Below are 23,685 nucleotides of genomic sequence, written 5' to 3'. Positions count from 1 at the left end.
GAAATATGGCGCCTTTCACAACCTTAGGACATCACAAAGCACTTGACAGCCAATGAAAGTTTGTGGGTTCAAGTCTCACTCTAGAGACTTGAGCACATTTTAGGCTGATATTCAGTGCAATACGAAAGGAATTTCTTAATGTAGGGAAAGCAACAGCCAATTTGTATACAGTAAGGTCCAACAAACAGCAACATGATCTTGAGCATATAATCAGTTTGAATGATGTCTGGCCAGGGCGCTGAGAACTCCCTTGCTCTCTAAGATTGTGCCGTGGAGGCTTCACACCCACCTGTGAGGGACAGGCAGGGTCTCAGTTTAATGTCTCATCTGAAAGACAGCACCTCTGACAGCGCAGCATCCCCTCGGAACAGCACTGGGAATGTGGGCCCAGGCTACGCGTTCAAGCCTCTGGAGGGGGAACCAGCAATCTCTTGACTCAGCGCAGCCCACCGAGCAACAGCCGACACCTCAGGGCCTCATGTACTTACCGGCTGCTCAATGACACGCAGAACGGTGCGCTTAATATCAGCGATGGCCTCAGTGTAGACGGCAGCGAGCTCGTGAATGAGTTTGTGGTTCTGGGGAAGCAGAGCAAGGTACAGGTACAGACATTGTTTCACCGTCTCCTCCGTCCAAGGGGCTGCCACCTCTGTCAGTCAAAGGATTTAAAAAGAAATTCAACAGAGCAAGAGTTACCGATCCAGACCCTGTTCAGGCATACTCCCAACCCAGGCAACTGATCCAGATGCTGCCCCAGCACCCCTTCAACCCGGGCAGCTGATCCACACACAATGTCTAGACACCCCCACTCAGCCAGCTGACCTACACCCCCACCCAGGTGGTGCACCAACAAGTCCCATCCACGACGCCCCACCATATAGTTCAATCAAACCCAATCCAGTTCACCGACACCCCATCCAGAGAAACCAAAGCCCAGATAGCCAATTCACACCCTGTCCATACACAGCACACGCAGGCACCCGAGTCACATATAACCAGACTGCTGGGCAAAACGCCAGCAGACAACGGACACAACCCCAGATGCCCCAGTCCAGCTACCCTCCAGTGTGATGGGTGCACATCCACGTAGCGAGCTCTTACCTGTGTCTTTGTCAGCGCCAAAGAGGATGGAGGGTGGGTTGGGATGAACCAGCAGCTGCAGGTAATTCAGGGCAAACTTCTCGATGTACTCACGCAGCTGCTCCTTGTCGTACATCCTTTTAACAAACATCAGCGCCTGTGAGCGGACCTGGAGGTGAAAATCCAGACAGTCAGGATCTTGGAGGGAGGCGGCCGAGTACCCATTTTAGATGCCCACAGCCTGCACGCAGGCAGTTCCCAATGGTCCAGCGGGTAAATGGACCGCTCACTGTAGTACGGAACCCTACAGATCAGGGGGGGGTCCCAGCTGCCACTGCCCACATTGTGGCACTTTAGCCATTCTCAGATGGTGCGGCAGTCACCGGCTGCTACTGGCCCTGGCCTTCCACGTCAGTGAGAGGTAAACAGAAAGGGCTTGCATTTCCATAGCGCCTTTCACGACCCTCAGCACGTGCCAAAGCATTTTACAGCCAAAGAAGTGTTTTCAAAACGGAGCTGCTATTGTAACGCGGCAAAGTGTGCACAGCACGATCCCGCAAGGAGCACTGCGATAACAATAAGATAATCTGCTCTTTTTCAAAATGTCAGTTGAGGGATAAATATTGGTGGGGGAAAAGCCACCCTGCTTCTCTTCAAAGTAGTTCCATCACATCTTTTGAATCCATTTTAAAGGGGAGACAGGGCCTCGGCTTAACCGAAAGATGACACATCCCGACAGTGCAGCACTCCCTCAGTACTGCACTTTAGAGTCCAACCTAGATTTTTGTCCTCAAGTCTCTCTTGAGGGACTTGAAAATAGAACCTTCTGATTCAGAGGTGAGAGTGAGCCAAGCAAGCTCCAGGTTCTCTCATCCAGCCGTGTTGCATTAGCCAATCTTAGACAGTGCGGCAGCAAAAGGGCAGACAACTGGCCTCAGCACCCTTGGGTTAGGAAGAAGAAAATTAGGCAAGGTTTGTGCTCCACTGTCCTCCTAAGGGTAAGCTCACATAGGTGGGAGGAGGGAGTCCATGGAACTGCGACCCAGCAAGAGTCAGAGGCTTGAGGAGTGGAGGGGGCGAACGTGGAAGAAAACTGGGGAAAGGGGAATGAGGGATATGGTTTGGAAGCGGGAAACAGGAGTTTACTCCAGGGAGATAGCCGCAGGTTGCGTCCTTACCTTGTCCTTCTCGTGAGAGCTCAAATCAAGCAGCACATGAAGGTACTGCAACTGTTTCGAGGGCCGTTTGAAGATCAGATCCCTGAGCGTCGACATTCCCAGGTAAATGCGAGTCTGCGGGAAAGACAAGAAACCAACGTCGGCGCTTTTCACTCGACTAAAGGGTAAATGATGCTACAAACTGGGCCGGAACGGATCTGTGCCAGCGCCCCGATGCGTACCTCATCCTCGCAGTATCTGCGGATCACCTCCAACGCACTGTCAGTTATAGATGGAGCTTCCAGGACCAGCTTGGTAAACAGCCTAAATAAAGGAAGATATACAGTCAGCAAAAATATCATTGATAAATTAGACTAAATAAAAAAAATTCAACTTGCTGGGAGTGGGAGGCACACACCGATACTTGCTGCTTTCGAGGTGTCTGCTGGTGCACTAACAGCACAAGACCTCATTGACACGAACAGTGAATAAAAACAACTTGTATTTATATAGCTCCAGCAACGCAGTAAATCGGCACCAAGGCACTTCACGGGAGCGTTATCCCCAGCAAAATTTGACACTGAGCCACAGAAAGAGATATGACAGCTGATTAGGTGCTTGGTTGAAGGAGTAAATTTTGAGTCTCTTAAAAGGAGGGGGCAGACAGAAAGGTTTAGGGAGGGAATGCCAAAGCTTACGACCCAGGCAGCTGAAGGCCCAGTCGCCAATGGTGGAGCGGTTATCAGTTATTCTCAACAGGCCAAAATCGGAGGAGCACAGGTATTTCAGGGGGTTGTAGGGTCGGAGAAGATTACAGTTCGTGGCGGGGGGAGTGCGGGGTTTTGGGGTGGGGGGTGGGGGGGTGTGGTGGAGTGGGGGGGCGGCAAGACCACGAGGGGAATTTAACACAACGATGAGAACTTTTAAATCGAGATGTTGGCGGACCGGGAGCCAACGCGGATCAGTGAGCACAGGGGTGATGGGTGGCCCAAGCTGTGATATGGACAGCAGAGCTTTTGATAAGCTGAACTATTCAGATGCGGTAGGCCAGCCAGGAGAGCATGAAGTGTTCCTCTCCTACAAAGTTGCAGTCACTTAACTGAAGGAAAATAAAGTACATCCCACTGTCCTAACCACCAAAATCATTTTTCTAAAGTTTTACTTCCGAATGAACCAACAGGCTCTGCTCAGGCCAGCGTTCCCGATTCTCATCTGGACAATGGACAGACTCTCTCCGTCGCCCATTTAAAATGGAGTACCCAAGGGCTCAGTGGATATAAACAGTGCTTGCTGTATCTACGAGCCACACACACCATGAAGGTTGCAGGTTCCATCCCCAAATCCCCCAGCCGAGCAATGGAAAGTGTGTTTGTGGATAGTGACCGAGCAGGGCTGAACTGCGACGTATCCCATGACCAAATAGCCCGCTGGTGCTCGCTGTCGCGGCTCGACCAGGTATGGTCACATAGGCAAGGTAACGCAGGACCCTACCTCGGCTAGAGTCAGAACTCGGGAGGGGCAGAAAAGTTGGAAAAGCAACCAGTGAGTTTTTAGTAGCAGGTGACAAGAGTGGATTCCGCCAACGTAGTCACTGACCCGTCCTTTTGGTCTGGTTTCTCCTGAAGCCCTGACAGTAGGCTGGTCAGACACTCGTCGTAATTCTTCAGGTTGCCGCTGGGCCACTGGCCGAGGTACAGGTTGTACTCCTGGTACAGCCAGGCAAACGCAAGGTCGACACGGCTCCGGATGTCCTCCAGGATGAAATCCATCATCTTGCCTTTCATCTTCCCATCAAACTGCGTCACGAGGCGCGCCAGGATCTTCACACGAATCTGGATTTGAAAAATTAAATGGTCAACAAATCGCAATGGAACAGCAGTGTGTATCTGGTCAGGGGACAGCAATTCAGTGGCGCGCTAACTGAATCCTTCTCATGAAACGATTGCTGCTGCCCATCACTCCTAATGTTGCAAATTACTAACCATGTTTTGTTAACCAACAAGGGCAGCAATGTAACTAGCAGGATCCTCACTCCAGCCTTCTCAGGTGCCTCCACTGAGTGGTAAAGGAGCACATCTATTACACCACTTCTCTTCAGCTCCCTGTGATCAGGATTATAGAGTCATTACTGTGACACAGAATGAGGACATTCAGCCCATCAAGGACATTCAGCCCATCGAGACCATGCTAGCTCTCTGGAGAGCAGTCAGCTCCATTCCCCTGCTCTATCCCTGTTGCCCTGCAAGCTTACTTCCTTCATCATTTGATATCAGTCATCTCTGCTCCCGCCACTCTCGTGGACTTCAAGTTCCAGTCACTCCCACTGTGTAAAAATATTTCTTCCTCACAACTCCCTTGCAGCTCTTGCTCAAAGCCTTAAATGTCCTCTAGTCCTTGTATCATCAGCAAATGGGAACAGTTTTTCTTTGTCTACCTTATCTAAAGCTATCATAGTCTTGGACACCTCTATCAAATCTCCCCTCAGTCTCTCTTTCTCCAAGGAGGACAACCCCAGCTTCTCCAACCTAACCTTGTGGTTAAAATCCCTCCTGGCTGCAACGATTCTGCTAAGTCTCCTCTGCATCCTCTCAAGGGCACTTGCATCCTTCCTTGCTGCTGTCCTGATCGGTTGCAGCTCCCCACTGCATCCTGCTCAGTAGCAATGCAGTCACAGGCAAAATGACAAGCAGGGAATCACACAGAGTTTAGTCAGAGATGGACAAAATATTCTGACCCATGCTCACAATGACAGCTACAGCCCCTGCAGTGTACAAGGTTAAAGAGATAAAAGGTTGTTTCAGTCATCGACCTCAAATCCCTGTCCCGTTAACATATCCGCCTGTATTGGGCCCAGTATTTTAAGCTTTAATCACAACCATTTTTGCCTGCATTTCCCCACCTGGAAAATCAGCACAAGCTTTTCACGCTCCCTCTGCATAAAGACATTCTTCCCAATATCTATTTTAGCCAATGTAAGTCAAATTCGCCATCCCTAATCTCATTATAGTATTTACAGCACAAAATCAGGCCTTGTGGTCCAACAGGTCCATGCTGGAGTTTAGGCTCCACTGGAGCCTCCTCCTCACCCTATCAGCATAGCCATCTATTGCTTTCTCCCTCATGTATACACCTAGCTTCCCCTTAAAAGCATCTACGCTAATCATCTCAAGTACCAGTTTCCTGTCTGTTTTCAATAATCTGTTCCATTTAATATTTTGCAGTCAGTGTAAGCTTCCCCAAGCTTTCCATGTAGCATCTACTTAAGCTCGGGACAAGTCTGGGGGCACTTAGTTTTGGGAACTGGTGACCACAGCATACAAGTGAACTGCACAGCCCAGCATAACCCTACAGGCTTATACCTTGTGGCTCTAACTATACATTCCACCATACCAGTACATTTAACTGCCCAGTTATATATATTTTTAAGAGTCTTTGATTAGATAGGCACAGCCATAGCATGAAAAGCATAAAGCTTACAGGTACAGCAAGTAATTATGAATCCAAATAGTACTGTAGGCTTTTAGAGTTTAAGAGCAAGGAAGTATTTCTTAATTTCCTTTTTAATGTTTTCACAGGATTTGAGCATCGCTGGCTAGGTTCATCCCTAATTGCCCTTGAGGTGGTGGTGAGCCACACTCTTGAGCTGCTGCAGTCCATGTGGTGTAGGTACACCCACAGTGCTGTTAAGAGAGGGAGTTCCAGGATTTTGACCCAGTGAAGGAATGGCGACATAGTTCCACATCAGGATGGTGTGTGGCTCAGAGTGGAACTTCCAGGTGGTAGTGTTCCCATGCGTCTGCTGCCCTTGTTCTTCTAGATGGTAGAGGTCGTGGGTTTGGAAGGTGCTGTCGAAGGAGCCTTGGTGAGTTGCTGCAGTGCATCTTGTAGATGGTCCACACTGCTGCCATTGTGCGTTGGTGGTGGAGGGAGTGAATGTTTGAGGATGTGGTGCCAATCAAGCGGGCTGCTTTGTCCTGGATGGTGTTGAACTTCTTGAGTGTTGTGGGAGCGGCACTCATCCAGGCAAGTGGAGAGCATTCCATCACACTCCTGACTTGTGCCTTGTAGACAGTGGACTGGCTTTGCGGAGTCAGGTGGTGAGTCACTCACCACAGGATTCCGAGCCTCTGACTAGCTCTTGTGTCACAGTATTTATATGGCTGGTCCTATTCAGTTTCTGGAAAATGGTTAACTCCCAGTGGGGGATTCAGTGATGGTAATGCCATTGAATGTCAAGGAGTGATGGCTGGATTCTCTCATTGGAGATGGTCATTGCCTAGCACTTCTGTGATGCAAATGTTATTTGCCACTTACCAATCCAAGCCTGAATGTTGTCTAGGTCTTGCTTCATACGGACACAGTCTGCTTCAATTATATAATCTTGCTTACTGTAAGACCACACTTAGGAGCACTGTGCACAGTTTTGGTCTCCCTACCCACAGAACGATATAATTGCCTAAGATGAGCTGCAGTGAAGGTTAAAATAGATTGATTCCTTGTACAAGAGGGCTGTGTTATGAAGACAAATTGAGTAGCACGGGCCTAAATTCCCCGGAACTTAGAGGAACGAGAGGCGATCTCACCAAAACGTATAAAATTCTTTGAGGGTTTGGCAGGTAAATGCCGAGAGGCTGTTTCCCATGGCTGGAAAATCGAAAACTAGGGCACAGTCTCAGTATATGAAGTCGACCATTTCGGACTGAGGTGAATAGAAATTTCTTCATTCAGAGGGTTGTGAATCGTTGGAATTCTCCACCTCAAAAGGTAGAGCATATTCGATATTGGGAGTGATAGATTTTTGGGCGCTATGGGGAAAGTGGAGTTGATGCAGAAATTCAGCCAATTCATTGACTCGTACAGCGGGCTCAAGGTGCTGTGTGGTCTACGCTTGCTCCTATTCCTTACATTACAACAAAGCAGAGGGGGGACTGAGTCCACAAACATTTCAAAGAAATACATAGTACCGGTCCGGCTCCACCTCGCGCCACCGCTTTCTCCGCTCTGAGGATGCGCTGCACGGCTCCAAGCTTCAGCTTGTCTATCTTATCGGCAGGCAGCTGCTGAACAACGTCTCCCAGTCGGAAAACCTTCTTCCGTCCACTCTGTCCCGGCCTGAAAACCACATATACGCCATCAGCTGGAAAGGACCCATTACCCGAGTACCAGGTACTGGTTAAAAAATAAGGCAGCTTGCCTAAAGGTTATAAGATGCTTCAGCCCACAGCTCCAGCATCAGAATGTTACCATTAATCTTAGGAATCTTAAGTTGCCATTAAACTTAGGAGTTAGCTGATTTCTGCCAGAGCTGCAAATTGCCTCAATGCTCCATGACTCATAACTGGGGAAAGAATATGCCCTAATAAGTAGATAGGAGGCTGGTGGCTCGAGGCACGCCGATGATGTAACAAATGCACTTGAGCCCTCCAAGGCCTTATCTGCAGGCCTACAACTGTCAAGAGATCTCTATGCTCCTCAAGTACAGACCTCTTGCTCTATTCCTGATTTCTTACATTCCACCTTTGATGCTCGTGCCTTCAGCTGCCTGGGCTCTAAGCTCCGGTATTCCCTCTCTAAACCTCTCTCTCCTCCAAGTTGCTCCTACCTCTTGGACCAAGCTTTTAGTCACGCATCTACTTGGTATGTCAGATGGTGTCTGATGACACCTTCTGAAACGCCGCTGGGACGTTGGACAGGTGCTGTATAAATGCACGTTGTTGTTTCGCTATATTAAAAGGTGCTGTATAAATGCAGCTTGTCTGTGGGACACATCCCAATTCATAGCCAGGCTCCTGTGCAGCGCACCCAATTGAGTGTCCACTTCTCAAGCTAAGTGCATTGACCACCTACCTTGACTGGTTTGACTGCAAAATGGGTTCCGCCCGCCGCTTTGCTTGTATTTCCTCTTCCTTTGTGGGTTGTGTAAAAGGTGCTCCGACAACAGAGATCGCCTGGCCTTGCCTCAGCGTGGAGTACCGCCGTTTGATAACCAGTCCCTCGCTTTTAACGTCTTTCCCGTGTTTCAGGTCGTCATCTGACTGGAACTTCATCTGGTCAACTCCTGAGGGGAAAAGCAGGCGGACAATGAGAGCAGCCACCCCCTCAAACTCCAAAATCAACCAAAAGGCTGTCACTCACCCTCCAAATTAATCCAGTCAGCGCTGCCACAGAAGCCTGGCCGTTTCTACTGCTCGCCCAGCCTCGAGCACAAAATCCAGGCTGACACTCCGGTGAAGTAATGATGCTGTCAGAGGTGCCTCCTTACAGAGGAGACACTAAACAGGTTCCACCTGTCCTCTCAGGTGGACGTTACAGATCCCATGGCATTACTTCAAACAGCAGTAGAATTCTTCCTGGAGTTCTGGCCAATGCTTATCTCTCAAAACCAACATCACTAAAGGCAGGTTATCAGGTGGTCTTTCCTAATGTGGGGGGTGGAATCTTGCTGTGCATAAATTGTTTGCCACACTTCCTCTGTATTACAACACTAACTAAACTTCAAAAAAGCACCTCCTTTACAATAAAACATTTTGGAGCACCTTGAGGTGCTATATAAAAGCAAATCTTTCTTTTTGCCCCACTTGATGATCTCTTGAGGAAACATCCCCAAATTGTCATCCTTACTCCAATTTACATAAGTAAGCGTCTAGACCTAAAATCAAAAATGATTTAAAGGAATGATTTCCGCCTGAGTGGCACTGCAGTGTTTGTGGCCCATGCACTCCCTCCTCTGTCCACACTCTTGTATTGCCTACAGACAGAGCAGCAGCACCTCACGGTTTGACTGTGCACTGCTAAGCACTTTGCAGGCCCATAGCAGCGTGTTACTGGAACAACAGGAGATAAATACAGGAAGGTTTGGGGTCATGAGAGTACCTGAACCTAATGAGAAATAACAGAAGATATCCAGAATAGAATGCAGTCATTGCAAAGTAAGTTTCAGGGGCACAGGAGAAAAAACATCCCACCTCTTAACGCTCTGTGTCCTTCTCAGTGATGGTGTATCTCAACTGGAATCTAAAAAAACAAGCCACTCACCTGAATCTATGTTAATAGTGTACAAGGCCCTCTTAGTGATGGTCGCAGTACACCTTTATGAAAGCAGATTTCAGGTAGTGTATTAAATGATCAATAGCTATTAGCGGGCAGGATTAATGGGAGAAAACGCTTTGGCTGATGAGACTTCCCAGTTGCTGATTGGAGTTTTTATCTTATATGCAGACACATGTTACAGGTTCCTGTCAAATGCACCAGCCATGTCAACCTCCAACCCCAGCCAGTGGAAGTGGGAATCGGAAAACATCAGACAGGGATAAAACCCACATCTGGATTAGTGCGGACAAACTCATGCCGATCTATCCGACAGGCCCCGACTTTTCCACATTACCTGGTCCGAGTCCTGCTGATGTCATCTGTGTGGCCATGAGTCGGGCTAAGTGTTTAATCTGAGCGTCTGTTCCTGCTGACTCCACTGGTGTGTAGGTGGCCTGGAAGGAGGCTGGCATCACATCTGGGAGGTACACCATGCTGATCAAAACCTGAAACAGACACAGAAGGTAAGCTCACCGCATGATCTCACACTTCACGTAGCCATCACTGCACCTGAAAAACCTGTAGCCCCACAGGGATATTGCACAGAGGTTCCAACAGAAACAGACCATTCAGCCCAACCACTCCGCGCTGGCATTACCCTCCGTGCTGGCATTACCCTCCGCGCTGGCATTACCCTCCGCGCTGGCATTACCCTCCGCGCTGGCATTACCCTCCACACAATAGTACTCCCCATCCAACGTTGTTGCTCCATCCCCATTCGCTTCCACCAACAACACAGCCCCTTTAACATAGAACAAAATCCCTATTCTTAAGTGCGGAAATGATAACTGCCTGAATCACCATCTCCAGCAGTACGTTTCACAGCATTACATCATCTGTGTAAAAAGATTTCTCCAGGTTTCTTTCCTAAATCTCTTCCTTTCATCTTGTATCTCGTCTTAAGCACCTGAACTACTGGAACAGTCTGTCTCTATAGATTCTGTGCCATTCCTTCTTATTTTTAAACATCTCTGGAAATCATCCTTCATTTTATCAGTTTTAATGATAAGACGAGCCAATTTTTCCAGTCTTTCTTTGCATTTTGCTTATTCTCATACCCTAGTATACCCAACACCTCAATGAGTCCATGCTATTCTGTCTTCCATGGTCTCAACAACCTTCCAATAGCTTAGGGCCCAAGACTGCACTCGGTACTCCAGCTGAGGCTTTACTAAGGTTTTATAGAAACCCACCATTGCATCCAACTTTCAAACTCTACACCTCTTGCCATTAAACCCTGTATTCCATTCGCTTTCCTAATGGCATGTTCCTTCGATTGTTCACAATAGGCAGAGTACGGTTGCACTCTGCCAGTCAGCACTCGCAAAAGCCCAAAATAAAACAGCTACTGTTAGGTGTGATTCCACGATTGGGTATCACTTGCTGAACAATCCCAATCTAATAGCTACACTGACAACCAATTTAAGATAATCAGTCGGATTCGTAACATGGCTCATCTATACTTGCTAGAAGTGACATACATTCATATGCAAGGACCCGTTCTCTGCAAACAAAAGGAATCTGCTCAAGCCTTGAGCCTTTTTTGAATTGTAGTTCCCTGTTATTTTCTCTATGACAACGCCTTGGCCGGAGTCAGCTTGCCAACCAATCAGCACCCTTTTCTCCTGTAGTGTAAATTGTTGTGACGGTTTGAAATTTGGCATTCTTGCATTTGCCCTGATGAGTGCAAGATGAAAAGCTCGGGCAACACGTCTCACTTGAATATTTAGTAATTTCCCTGTTAAAGGTTACAAAATGTACTTTCCCAAAAATGTTAAGCTAGCTCCGTCTCCCTTTATGAAAATATTACATTGGTCACTCTCCAGTCCTCATCCACTAAATAAACCCCCAAAATATATCTCCTAGGGCCTCCACTATTTCTTCGCCCAATTCCCAAAGGATCCTTATGTGTAACTTGTCACTCTGTCCTTCAGCTTAATTAACTTCTCTTAATGCTTTAATTACTAAAATATCTCTCCTCTCACTTTTAACCAATTCAGGGTCTAGCTCCTCCCCGATATCCTCCTCCTTGACACATACAGTTGGAGACTGTAATAGCGAGGGGGTCTCAGGGGCATAGGAACAGGACAAAGCCACATAGCCCTGCAAACCTGCTCCCCCATTCAGTGAGGTGATGGCTAATCTGCAACCTATACCAGCTTTTGCCCCATTTCCCTTTGGTTAACAAGAAGCCATCAGCCTCAGCTTTAAAATTAATTACCACTTGTGGAAAGAGAGTTCAAACTTTTACCCGCCCCTCCCACCACCCCCCACTTTTGTATGTAGACATGTTTCTTAACTTCAATCCTAAAGGGTCTGGCTCTAATTTTTAGGCTATGCTCCCTAGTCCTAGACTCCTCAGTCAGCAGAAGTAGTTTCTATCTGCTCATAATACCTTGAAAACTTTGATCAAATCACCCCTTAATCTCCTAAACTACAAGGCATACAACTCAAATTTAAGTAATCTCTCTTTCTAGTTTCATCCTTGGTAGTACATCTACGACAAGCCAGGATGGGAATCTAGAACACAGGGACAGTCTCAGGCTAAGGGGACGAGCATTTGGAACTGAGATGGGGAGAGATTTCTTCACTTAAAGGATTGGCAAGTCTTTGGAAGGTTCTACTCCAGAGGGTTGCAAACGCTCTATCATTGAATATGTTTGAGGCCGAGATAGATTTTTGGTCTCTCAGGGAATCTGGGGTTATGGTCAGTGAGTGGGAAAAAGGAGCTGAAGCCAAAGGTCAGCCATGATAGTACTGAATGGCAGAGCAGACTCAACTCCTCTTATTTCTCACGCTCTTATGTGTTGAATGCCTTTCTGCCCTTGGCCATTCTGTAATTACCACCCATTCAAATCAGAGTCCTGCCATAGTTGAATAGCTCCCACTTTCAGAGCCGCAAAATATGAATCATATAGCATAGAGCAACGAATTCAGGGCGCCCTTTCCAACAAGATTCTCCCAAAAGGGAATAGAGAAGGTTTGACAGTGCGTTAGCTCACGCAACGCTCCACGGGAACCAAAACAACCCAGGACGAACACAGTTTCAGTCACCACGGTCTGGTCAATCTGGAACTCACCAGGTTCGCCACATTCTCCGGCAAAAGCAGTGGCATTAGAAACTGGGCTGTGACGTCAATGGCAGACTGCGTGCTCTGGGACGAAGATGGCTTAGATGTAGAAGGAGCCGCTTGCTCAAGATCCTTGTCGTCTTCGTCCTCGCCCAGCGGCTCTGTCAGGAAAAGACGCATCAGTCAACAGGCACAGCACTTAGCCACCCAGACAAATGGCAACAGTCAGCCCCGGCTCAGTCGGCAGCACTTTTCGCCTGTGAGACTGGAGGTTCAATTCTCACTCCAGAGACTTGAGCACATAATCCAGGCTCCAGTGTCCCGATGAAGCTCAGCAGAACATTTGAGAAAAAAAGCACCGTATCTTTCAATTAGGCACTTAACATTGAGTTCAACAATTTCAGACCGTAACCCCTGTTTTGTTTCCTTTGTCTTTACAGGTTTCAGTTTTACCCTTGTTTTTGCTTTCGGGCTACAGCTGTTCATCATTCTGCCAAGCACACCCATTGTCTGTTTCTTGTCCCATTACCACTCCCTTTGGCCCTGCACCAGTGGCTCTTTCGCCATTTAATCTCTCCTGTCTTCCACCCCCATCACAGATCTTGCCTTTAGTTCCTTTCCCATTTCTAACTTTCCCCATTTCTAACCGGTGAAAAGGTCTGAAACGCTAACACTGCTTCTCTCTCCACAGGCGCTGTGAGGCGTGCTGAGCATTTCCAGTTTTTAATCTCTGTCTTGGAGCATCTGCAGGATTTTGCTTTCATGTCAGGCTTGGCTAAAAGTCTGGGGGTAAACCAGAAATTGCAAAATTAAAAACAGTGCTGAGAAAAACTCAGCAGGTCTGGCAGCATCTGTGGAGAGAGAAACAGAGTTAACGTGTCCAGTCCGTATGGCTCTCCTTCAGAAGGCTCATACGGGATCGAGTCCAATATGACTCATCAGAACATATTCGAGTCACATTGGACTCGGAACGCGAACTCTGCTTCCGTCTCCATAGACGCTGCAAGGCCTGAGTTTTTCCAGCACTTTCTGTTTTGATTTCAGAAAGCGCAGTATTTTTGCTTTTAACCACAAAATTAAGCTCAGGTCTCAAGGGTGGCGGGTTAAAAAGGACAATGGCAAAGAAGGAACTTTACCCTCGAAGAAAGGGAGCTGATTGGATTTATGATTTTTTAAACTGGAAGTCAGTCATGATATCTGGCACTGCCTCGATAGGAATCAGCCTGCCTTTACAGGATGCACCAATGATTCAAACTGGTTTTTCCCCCCACTCCATGATGGGGCCATTGCTGCGGAGGGGCATCATGTTGAGGTGTCCCGCTGCCAAACGGCCTTCTTACCGATCTTGATTTTCTTCATGCCCTGGTCAGCCTCCTCTCGGTGCCGTTTCCTCACATCCTTCAGGTTCGGCATGTTGCGGGCAATCTCCTGCTGCTGTGTGCCGAGGTCCAGGAGCAGGGTGGTGATCTGGGCGTGGAACTCGAAGGAGGACGGGTGCTTCAGCACGCTCAGCAGGTGCAGCTTCAAGTTCTTCCGCACACTGCTGACCTGGGATTTGGCCAGCGTCGGGGGCAGGTTTGCTGAAATCAAAAACAGGACGTGAGAAAGGTGATGGCTACTCGGGTTGACGGGAGACCAAGCTCCACCTCACAACTGTGAGAACACAGCTCACTGGACAAGCCTTCTGCAACAGCACTTGCTCATCTTCTAGGCCAGTGGTTCTCAAACTATTTTGGTTCAACGACCTCTTTTCAAATGGATCAATGATCGGACAGTGCATCTAAATTATAATACGATATAATGCTCATAATGTGACAATGCTGCCCCCAATGTTTTAGATTCTCCAGCCAGTGGAAAGAGCCTCTCGGCATCCACCCTGTGAAGCCCCATTCAGAAACCAGACACAGGGCATCGAGAGATTAGCAGGAGCAGGGTGAGAGCAGGAAGGTGATGGGAGCAGAGCTCACCTCGGGCCGCCGTTCACTTGCTTGATCTTGACCTCAGTGCCCCGGGCAGAAGCCCACCTGCAAGGCCAGCCCTGTGTTGCAGACTCCCAGAGGGTCTCTGAGGACCCCCGATTGAGGATGACTGTTCTAGGCATGTGAATCCACCAGCCCACTAAGTACCAGATTTGAATCGGCTGGAGCTGGTTCAGGGGCAGCCGGCACCGATCAGAGATGGGCAAGTGGCAAATCAAAACCATCAAATATTCCTAACTAGTGAGTCATGAGGTCGTGAAAATAGAGGGAGAAACACTAATCGACAACAGACATGAGAAAAATTAACAAACACACACTTTGGTAAATTTGACTTTGAAGAGAAAATCCATGAAAGCCTAGCATAAGTTTGAACCTGGGTTCTCGTTGAATTTCCCCAATAAATATGTGGAAGTTGAGCCCTTTGAACTTAGTCAGTTGTGGCCAAGTGTGCAGCTCATCTCACAGTCAGGTGGTGGGTTCAAGTCCCACCTCATAATCTCGGCTGGCGCTCCAGTGCAGCGCTGAGGGAGCGCCGCACAGTCAGAGGCACTGTCTTTCGAATGAGACATTACGCCAAGGCCCTGATTGCTCTACCAGATGGATACGAAAGATCGCAAGATGCTATCTGAACAACAGCAGGGGAATTCTCCCTGGTGTCCTGGCCAAAGTTCATCCTTCAATCAATATCACTTTAAAAAAAAATCAAATCATTATCACATTGCTTGCTTGTGGGAACTTGTTGGGTGCAAATTGGCTGTCACGTTGCCTACAATAAAACAGTGACTGTACTTCAGAAGCACTCCATTGGCTATCACAGAATCACAGTGCAGAAGAGGCCCTTCGAGTCTGCACCAACACGTGAGAAACCTACCTACCCATTTACCAGCACTTGGCTATAATGCTCTTTGGAATATCCTAAGATCATGAAAGGTGCTATGCAACTGCGAGTCCTTCTTTCTGTCAATGTCCTCACCGTGAAGGGTCTCATATGCTTGGATGACCTCAGACATGTACATGGGGCGTTGTCTCGCGATGGTGGCCAAAGAGCCCAACGCGGCAGTCAGGTTGATACTGGAAATGGCAGGATGTACCATGAATTTCAGGAGTTGCTCCAGCGCCATTTTACCCTCTTCCTGAAGACTGCCTGGAAAAGATGATTACAGAGTATCAGCAATACTACCATGCTCGGCAGACAGCTCCAGGGTTGGAGGTAGGTCCATATCACTGAGCTGTTACAACACAGAAAGAGGCCATGTTATAATTCGCTGCTCATTCACTGAGCAAAGGAGGAATCTGGAGCCAGTCTTCCCTTAATATAGGCTTATTCACATAACCCAGAGAACAGAGACTTCCTTTTCCTCCCCCCCCGCCCCGCACAGGGGGGAAAACCGGTTCTTATATATACTTAAGAATAATGCCCCAGCCTTTCCCCAATTAGTAACAGCTGCTCTCACAACTAGAGCACGCACTTCATTGTGACAGCAACAGGCCATTCGGCCCATCACGCCTGCACTGACTCCCCGAATGAGCAATTCACCCAGTGCCATTCCCCCCGCCTTCTCCCTATAACCCTGCACATCATACGTGTTTCTTTTGCAAACTTCCAAGTCTAAAAGTGTGAATTTCCAGTGTTGAAATCCAGGGGTTAAAGTGCCAGGGTGGCGTTGCTCTTCTGTATATGGTGGATGAATGCCTCCCGTTCCCCCCTTACCCCGTTGAATGCTGTTTCTTTGGGAGATAATTTTATCTGCTACCCAAGACAGGGTTACATATGCCAAGGTGTATCAGCAGGTGGTCCAATATACAGAGAGCACAGATTTAAGAGAATCGGTAAAAGGAACTGGGCGGGCTGGGATGGTTGGGGGCGGGGGGGACGGGGACTGAGAGGTAGGAAAACTAGGATTTTTTTTAAACGCAACAGATCATGGTGTTCACCGCAATGCCTGAAAACCAGGTGAAGCAGATTCAACAGTAACTTTGAAAAGTGAATTGGCAAGTTACCTGAAGGGGAAAGGACAGAGAGAGAGAGAGAGAGAGCGGCGCTAATTGGATAGCTCTTCCAAAGAGCCAGCAGGGGTACGAGGTGGCTGAATGGCCTCCTTCTGAGCTGTAAGATTTTATTCAATGCATCTTCTTCCGATACATTGATTTTGATAAGGAAAATAAGGAGTTCACATATTACTTGGAAAAGTCAAATCTAAATGGGGATCCAGCAGGGAAGGAATCTGAGAGTTAAATACAAAAAACAGTAAAAGTTGCACTGCAGTTCGATAAGGCTGTAGCAAAAACAAACCAAGCAATAGGACTTATTTTTTACAGGGATAGAATTGAAAAATAAAGCAGCCTTGCGGAACATGTATCAAACCGCGGTTAGACCACATTTGGAGTATATGTGCCATTCTGGCTTGCCAAATTATAAAAAGGATATAAAAGTATTGGAGAGTGTAAGGAAAGGTTTACAAGGATGGTACAGAACTGAGTTTATACCTATAGGAAAGGATGAATGGACAGGGTCCCTTTTCTCTTGAAAGGGGAAGGCTGAGATGTGACCTAAGCGAAGTCTTTAAAATTATGAAATATTTTGAAAGGATAGACACAGAGTGTTTCCACTTGCAGGGAAAGAACAAAACTAGAGGCCATCAATGTAACGCGGCCATCAAGAAATCAAATAGGGACCTCAGTACTCAGGTAATGGTGAGAATGTGGAACTTGTTGCCACTGAAAGCAGTTAAGGTGAATGGTTCAGTGCATTTAAGGAGAAGCTAGATAAGCAGACGAGGGAGAAGGGAATAAAGGGTTACGTTGACAGTTAGTTAAGGAAGGATAGGAGACTCAAGGGGAGCATAAACGTGGCGTGGACTGCCTGGACCGGAATAGCCAATTTCTGTGTTGTTCATTCTACATAATCCACTCAAAAGCCCCAGCTGTTAGTGCCGCCGCCACACACTCCAATTCTAAATCCTACATTACCCAGTCAACCCTCTTCTGTGCTCAACCAAACAATAGACAAGGGTAGAATACACCACTGAGCTCCCATCCTCTGGACCTGGCCTCATATCCAACCCAAAAAATTCCACGCACACCATTTAAAGAGTAGATGGTTTGAATCCACAGTGAGATCATTATTCTAGCCCCTGACTAATTGTTTTATAACCAGTAACAAGCTGTTCTGCGGGATACCCACTGGCATTGATGTAAGAGTGATCCTTCACAATGCGATCCAGGCTAATATCATTCTCCTGCCGTTTGGGGACATCTGAATCTGGGGTGCGAGGCGACAGCGTGATAATCAAACTCTCGATGAATTTAATGGCATGAGTGCGGATTCCATCATTGTCAGAGTCCAGCATCAACACGATGTCATCCTGCATGTTGCTAACCATGTCCCAACATGCCTCCTGCATTTCACTGATAACCCGTGACTTCACCATCCACTGAGAAAAGAAAAAAAAAACCACAGGTTAAAACTTCCATAGAAAAAAAACAACAGGGTATTTGCACACCTGGTGATCATAGAGTTATACAGCACAGAAACAGGCCCTTCAGCCCATCGTGTCCATGACAGCCATCAAGCAGCTGTCTACTCTAATCCCATTTTCCAGCACTTGGCCTGTAGCGCTGTATGCCAAGGTGTTTCAAGTGCTCATCTAAATACTTCTTAAATGTTGTGAGGGTTCCTGCCTCTACCACCCCTCAGGCAGTGTGTTCCAGATTCCAGCCAGCCTCTGGGTGAAGAATGTTTTCCTCAAATCCCCTCTAAAACTCCTGCCTCTTACCTTAAATCAATACCTTAAATCTTTGTTAATATTGAATCTTCTTCCACCACCCTTTCAGGCAGCGCATTCCACTTATCAAAACCTCATCACGACTTTGCACACCTCTATCAAATATGTGAAGCACCTTGTAAAATGTCTCACCACATTAAAGGTGCTAGATAAATGCACAAGTTGTTGGCTTTTTATAATACACAGAATCAGAAAGTTACAGCACAGAGGACATCAGTCAGCCCGCTGTCTGGGCCAGCTGAGAAACAGCTACCAGTATCCAACCTAATCCAATCACTTGTAGGTTATGGCACTCCAAGGATATATCCAAGTTATTTTAAATACAATGAGGGTTTCTGCCTCCACCATCCTTTCAGGAAGTGAGTTTCAGCACCCCAACCACCCTCTTTGGCAAAACCATCTCTAATCTGTCTACCAATTATTTTAAATTTAATATTCGTTCGGCAGTACAAAACTTAAGTATTGCTGGAAAAAGCGACATGCTGTCAAAGCTTTTCGGCTTGCACTCATCAGGACAATTCGCAAGAATACCAATTGTAAGGGGAACAACAATTCATACTGCTTGGAAAGACAGTGCGGAGTGGTTGGCAAGTGGACTCTGATTGGTAAAGTCATTGGCATGGAGAATGCCCCAGGGAACTGATAGCTGCCAAGCTGTCGTTTAAATTCAAATCTGGCAGGTTGACTTCGATTGGTCAAGGGGAATGATCCGGGGAAGAGTGTAAGATGAAAAGCTTTGACAGCATGTCTATTTTTCCAGCAATATTTTAAATCTATGTCACTCTCTGCTAAGGGAAATAGGCTGTTCCTATCCATTCTAACCAGACCCTTCAATTTTATACACCTCAGATAAATCTCTCCTCAGGTTCCTCTGTTCCAAGGAAAACAAACACAGCCTTTCAAATATTTGCATATAGCTAAAATTCTCCATTCCTGGCATTAGTACCGTAAATCTCCCCCTCTAGTCATGTGTTGAACCGAACTCTAGCTGTGTGGCCCAAACGGTGTTTGATACAGCTCTAGTGTATTCTTTTTAATACTATGTGGGCATCGCTGGCACGGCCAGCGTTTGTTACCCATCCCTAACTGCCCTTGAACTGAGTGGCCTGTGGATCTGGAGTCACATGTAGGCCCAGACCAGGCAAGGATGGCAGATTTCCTTCCCTAAAAGGCACTAGTGTGCCAGATGGGGGTTTTAATGACAACCAGTGATTGCTTCATGGACTAGTTTTCAACTCCAGATTTTATTAATTGAATTCAAAATTCCACCAGCTGTGTGGCGGGATTTGAACCCAAGTCTGGGGGCTCTGGATTACAAGTCCAGTGACATTACCACTACACCACCATCTCCCCACCACAACTAACAAAGGAAAGTAAACATAAGCATTCTTAACCACATTATCTACCTTCAGGATGTGTGGACACGCACGCCAAGGTTCTCCTGTGCCTCTACACTTCTCAGTACCCTACCATTTATTATGTATTCCCTTCCATGGGGTGGCAACTGGGTGACTGAACAATGGGATAAACACTCTGCCCTCTCGCATTCAGGGCATGCACGCCACCTACCTGGAGAGCCACCTTGTACAGCTGGGTCATGGTCAAGATAACCTTCTTCACCACATTGACATTCTCATTCTTTAGCAGCATGTTGAGGTTGGCGATTAACTTCGGCAGCAGCTCGTTATCCCGCTTACTAGGAAGGGGGGGGGAAGATGAAGGAATAACGGAAATGACGTTGGGAACAACAGAAAACAGTGCTTCCCATGAGGAAAGAGGCAATCAAAAAAAAGAATACTAACCTTGCCTCCTCCATGAACCCAATCACAAACTTACGGACGTCGACAGATTTATCCGACTGAAAGGCAATAATTTCCTGCAAAGAATAAGATTGGTCAGTTTCCTCTGTTACAACACTTTATAAAATTACTCGATTGGCTGTAAAGCATCAGTATCGTAAAAGGCACTCTAGAAATGCAAGGCTTTCTTTCCGTTAAAACAGCAACCTGAAGGGGGGGTGGGGGGGGGGGGGAGAGGATTATAAATAGTTTTTTGCGTTAGTGACGAGATACTGGATTTAGCCATTGACCGTGGGGCAGTGGGTCAAACTCTCCAGTCACAAGGCTGTGAGCTGAAGGTCTCCTTTCGGACACACGTGCACAAAATCCAGGCTGACACTCCCAGCGCGGGCGCTGAGGGAGTGCCGTCAAACCAAGGCCCCGTCCACTCTCCCCACTGGATGCAAAATATCCCACAGCGCTGCTTCAAAGAGGAGCAGGCGGCTGCTGGCCAATATTTGCAGATCACCTGGTCACTATCACATTGCTCTTTGTGGGAACTTGCTGTGTGCAAATTGGCTGCCACGTTACCTAAACTGCAACACTGACTATGCTTCTAAGGTAATTCGCTGACTGTAAAGGGCTTTGGGACATCCTGAGGTCATGAAAGGTGATATATAAGTGCAAGTCCTACGTTCAAAACCAGCTATCTGCTGGGATGGTTCACAGTTTAAGGTTCACTGGCCAAAGGATGGTTACTTCAATAATCAGGAGTGAATGCAACGCCAGGTACCAGACAGGGGTTTTCACAATGTCATCGCAGGGCTCAGCTCTCACTGCGCTCCATCAGCCAGGGAAGCCTGCGTTACTCATGGCTATGTTCAAACATCACGGTTGTTAATGCGGCACTGAGGAGGCAAAAGAATGCTGCTCTGCCAGTTTACTCACATCCAGAAAGTTGTCGAGCAGTGTGGGATCCTTATTCAAAATCAGCTCCTGAACCTGTGGAGGAAACAAACAAGGACTGGAATAAAATACAGAATCCGCAGCACTGTGTGCAAGCAGTGGAGGACAGGGAGGTCAATGGGAATAATCTTCCAGCTGCTATATGTAACAGAGCTATTGAACCCATTACACTTTTGAGTACTGTGAACCGTTGTGTCTTTATAATTTGAGAAAAGGATAGAGGGAGATGGTGGCGTAGCAGTAATGTCACCGGATTAGTAATCCAGAGACCCAAACTAATGCTCTGGGGTCATGGTTCAAATCCCACCATAGTAGCTGGTGGAATTTAAATGCAATTAACAACATCTGGAATTGAAAGTTTGTCTCTGTAATGGTGACCGTGAAACTATCACTGACTGTTGAAAAACCCAACTGGTTCACTAATGTCCTTCCTTTAGATAAGGAAATCTGCTGTCCTTACTTGGCCTGGCCTACATGTGACATCAGATCCACAGCAATATGGTTGGCTCTGAAATGGCCTAACAAAAGCCACTAAGTTCAAGAGCATTTAGAGATGGGCAACAAACGCTGGCCCTGCCAGCAACACTCAGATCCTATCAAAGGATTTTTTTAAAAAAGGATTAGAGGCATTGGGGAAGGTTGAAAAAGATTCACAAGAATGATTCCAGAACTGGGAGGTTATACAGATAAAGCAAGATTGAGTAGACTAGGGGTCTCTCTCTGGAAAAGGACTAGAGGGTAACCTAGAAGATGTCAAAAGAGACACGCCATCAAAGCTTTTCACCTTGTACTCATCAGGACAGTTCACAAGAATACCAATAGTAATGGGAACAACAATTTATACTGCATGAGAAGAGGCACTGATTGGTTGGCAAGTGGACTCTAATTGCTGGAGGCGTTGCCATGGAGAATGCATCAGGGGTGGGTTAACTATCAAGCTTTTGTTCAAATTCAAACCAGGCAGGCCAACTCTGATTGTTCAAGACATTGCCATGGGGAATGAACCAGGGAATGGCTGTTCCCCCAAGCTTTTGTTTAGTTGGGAAGGGTGCAATGCATGGACATGCTCCTTCTGCCTGCAAAGGACAGGGCCGTGTATGTGGATATGCCAGAAGCTACATATATCCACCCACAGGCCATATGAGAACACAGACCCTCAGCCCCACCACTTGCATGACGCAGACAATGATTTCCGCATGAATCGTTAAAAGCTCATGCAACAGCAATATAGTCTTACAAGCAAGATTTATGTGACTGTTACAATATACAATGGCATGATTGGATTTTCGACCTGGTGGGGCTGATACAAAGAGGAACCGACTGAATGTGGAGCCCAACGTGAGACTGGAGCTCTCTGGCTTGGAACCAGGTACCACCACATCGCTGTCTTATGAAAACCAGAATCATTCTTCCCATTCATTCTAATGAATGCTGTGGAAGGCAGTGGGGTAGAACCGTGCAGCGGTCCATGGGGTCTTCAACCCCCACCTAAGCAGGCGAAAGAGTCTGAGAACCACCGTCATAAAGCATTTCAGCCGACTAACCCCACAAGCAATGCTACAGGCGCTCCACTAATATAGGTTAAAATAAAAGTCTATGGATCACATTGGCAGTCTCCCTGCATCACCGACCTGTTTGAGAATACTGATCTTGTTATCCGTGGCGATGAGTGCCGCCTGATTCAACAGGTCCACCACCTACAACACAAAATGAACCAGTTATTCTGCAGTCAGTCTCCATGAATAACAGCCTTGTAAACACACTTCATATTATTACAACCAGTACTTAAGGCCAGGATGCATAAAATTAGCTTGTACATACTTTCATGCTGGGGTTGATCCAATTAAAGTGTTTAAAATGGTTACAAGATTGATAAATCAGCAGGTCAGTTACTCGTCACAGGATTCCCAGCCTCTGACCTGCTCTTGTAACCACAGTATTTATATGACTAGTCCCTAGTTCAGTTTCTGGTCAATGGTTAAACCCCCCAAGGATGTTGATAGTGGGGGATTCAGCGATGGTAATGCCATTGAATGTCATGGGGCGATGGTTAGATTCCCTCTTGCTGGAGATGGTCATTGCCTGGCACTTGTGTGGCGCAAATGTTACTTGCCACTTGTCAGCCCAAGCCTGCATATTGTCCAGGTCTTGCTCTATTTTGACATGGACTGCTTCAGTATCTGAGAGTTGCGAATGGTGCTGAACATTGTGCAATCATCAGCGAACATCCCCACTTCTGACCTTATTTTCCCTTATACCTCTCTACCCCGCTTTCCTCCTTAAAGCCTACCTCTATGACCAAGCTTTTGATCACCTGACCAATGATCCCCTCATGAGACTCGGTGTCAAATTTGTTTTATAATGCTCCTATGGAGCACCTTGGGATGTTTTATTACATTACAAGCAAATACAAGCTGTTTCTCCCCTTGTTGCTCCCCACCCTGGCCCCCAACCACCACCCTCTAATCATTCCCCATGCCACTCCACATACTCAACCCCATCACCCCAGCTCCTTCCTCAACTCTTTCTGCCTCTACTCTTTGTCCTGTGCCCCATTCCCCCATCCTATCCCTTTCCCCTCCCACTTTCCTCCACCCTTTGCCCCACCCCGTTCCCCCTGCCCCATTACTCTTCCTTTCTACCCTTTCCCTGTATACTTTTCACCTTCTCCTGTCCCATTCCCTCTTTACTTTCCCCCCACCTTTCTACCCCTTCAACCCCTCCCCCCTCTATCCCAAACCCTCTCCTACCCCCTACCCCCACCTCTCCACCCCTCGCCC

At 47.2% G+C, this 23,685-nt stretch overlaps 1 protein-coding gene across 1 annotated transcript in view; it reads right to left on the bottom strand.

Annotated features, from left to right (window-relative positions):
* Window positions 1–23,255, bottom strand: part of sympk (symplekin) — a gene marked incomplete at its 5' end in the record, with an annotated part of 40,196 nt that extends 16,941 nt beyond the window's left edge. Inside the window, 17 exons of the mRNA XM_078537574.1 lie at window positions 489–649; window positions 1,102–1,249; window positions 2,259–2,372; window positions 2,480–2,561; window positions 3,834–4,069; window positions 7,202–7,349; window positions 8,085–8,295; window positions 9,622–9,772; window positions 12,407–12,558; window positions 13,738–13,977; window positions 15,350–15,520; window positions 17,561–17,810; window positions 19,731–19,857; window positions 19,964–20,037; window positions 20,888–20,941; window positions 22,537–22,602; window positions 23,196–23,255. Of these exons, the coding sequence (XP_078393700.1) occupies window positions 489–649; window positions 1,102–1,249; window positions 2,259–2,372; window positions 2,480–2,561; window positions 3,834–4,069; window positions 7,202–7,349; window positions 8,085–8,295; window positions 9,622–9,772; window positions 12,407–12,558; window positions 13,738–13,977; window positions 15,350–15,520; window positions 17,561–17,810; window positions 19,731–19,857; window positions 19,964–20,037; window positions 20,888–20,941; window positions 22,537–22,602; window positions 23,196–23,255 (2,445 nt within the window). The remainder of the gene's footprint in view (window positions 1–488; window positions 650–1,101; window positions 1,250–2,258; window positions 2,373–2,479; window positions 2,562–3,833; window positions 4,070–7,201; window positions 7,350–8,084; window positions 8,296–9,621; window positions 9,773–12,406; window positions 12,559–13,737; window positions 13,978–15,349; window positions 15,521–17,560; window positions 17,811–19,730; window positions 19,858–19,963; window positions 20,038–20,887; window positions 20,942–22,536; window positions 22,603–23,195) is intronic.
* Between the last annotated feature and the right edge of the window lie 430 nt (window positions 23,256–23,685).

This window comes from Cetorhinus maximus, unplaced genomic scaffold, assembly GCF_964194155.1.
Source record: "Cetorhinus maximus unplaced genomic scaffold, sCetMax3.hap1.1 HAP1_SCAFFOLD_2598, whole genome shotgun sequence".
In the NCBI taxonomy this organism is placed as follows: domain Eukaryota; kingdom Metazoa; phylum Chordata; class Chondrichthyes; order Lamniformes; family Cetorhinidae; genus Cetorhinus; species Cetorhinus maximus.
The sequence above is the reverse complement of the archived record's forward strand: the minus strand, read 5'-3'. Positions and strand labels throughout refer to the sequence as shown.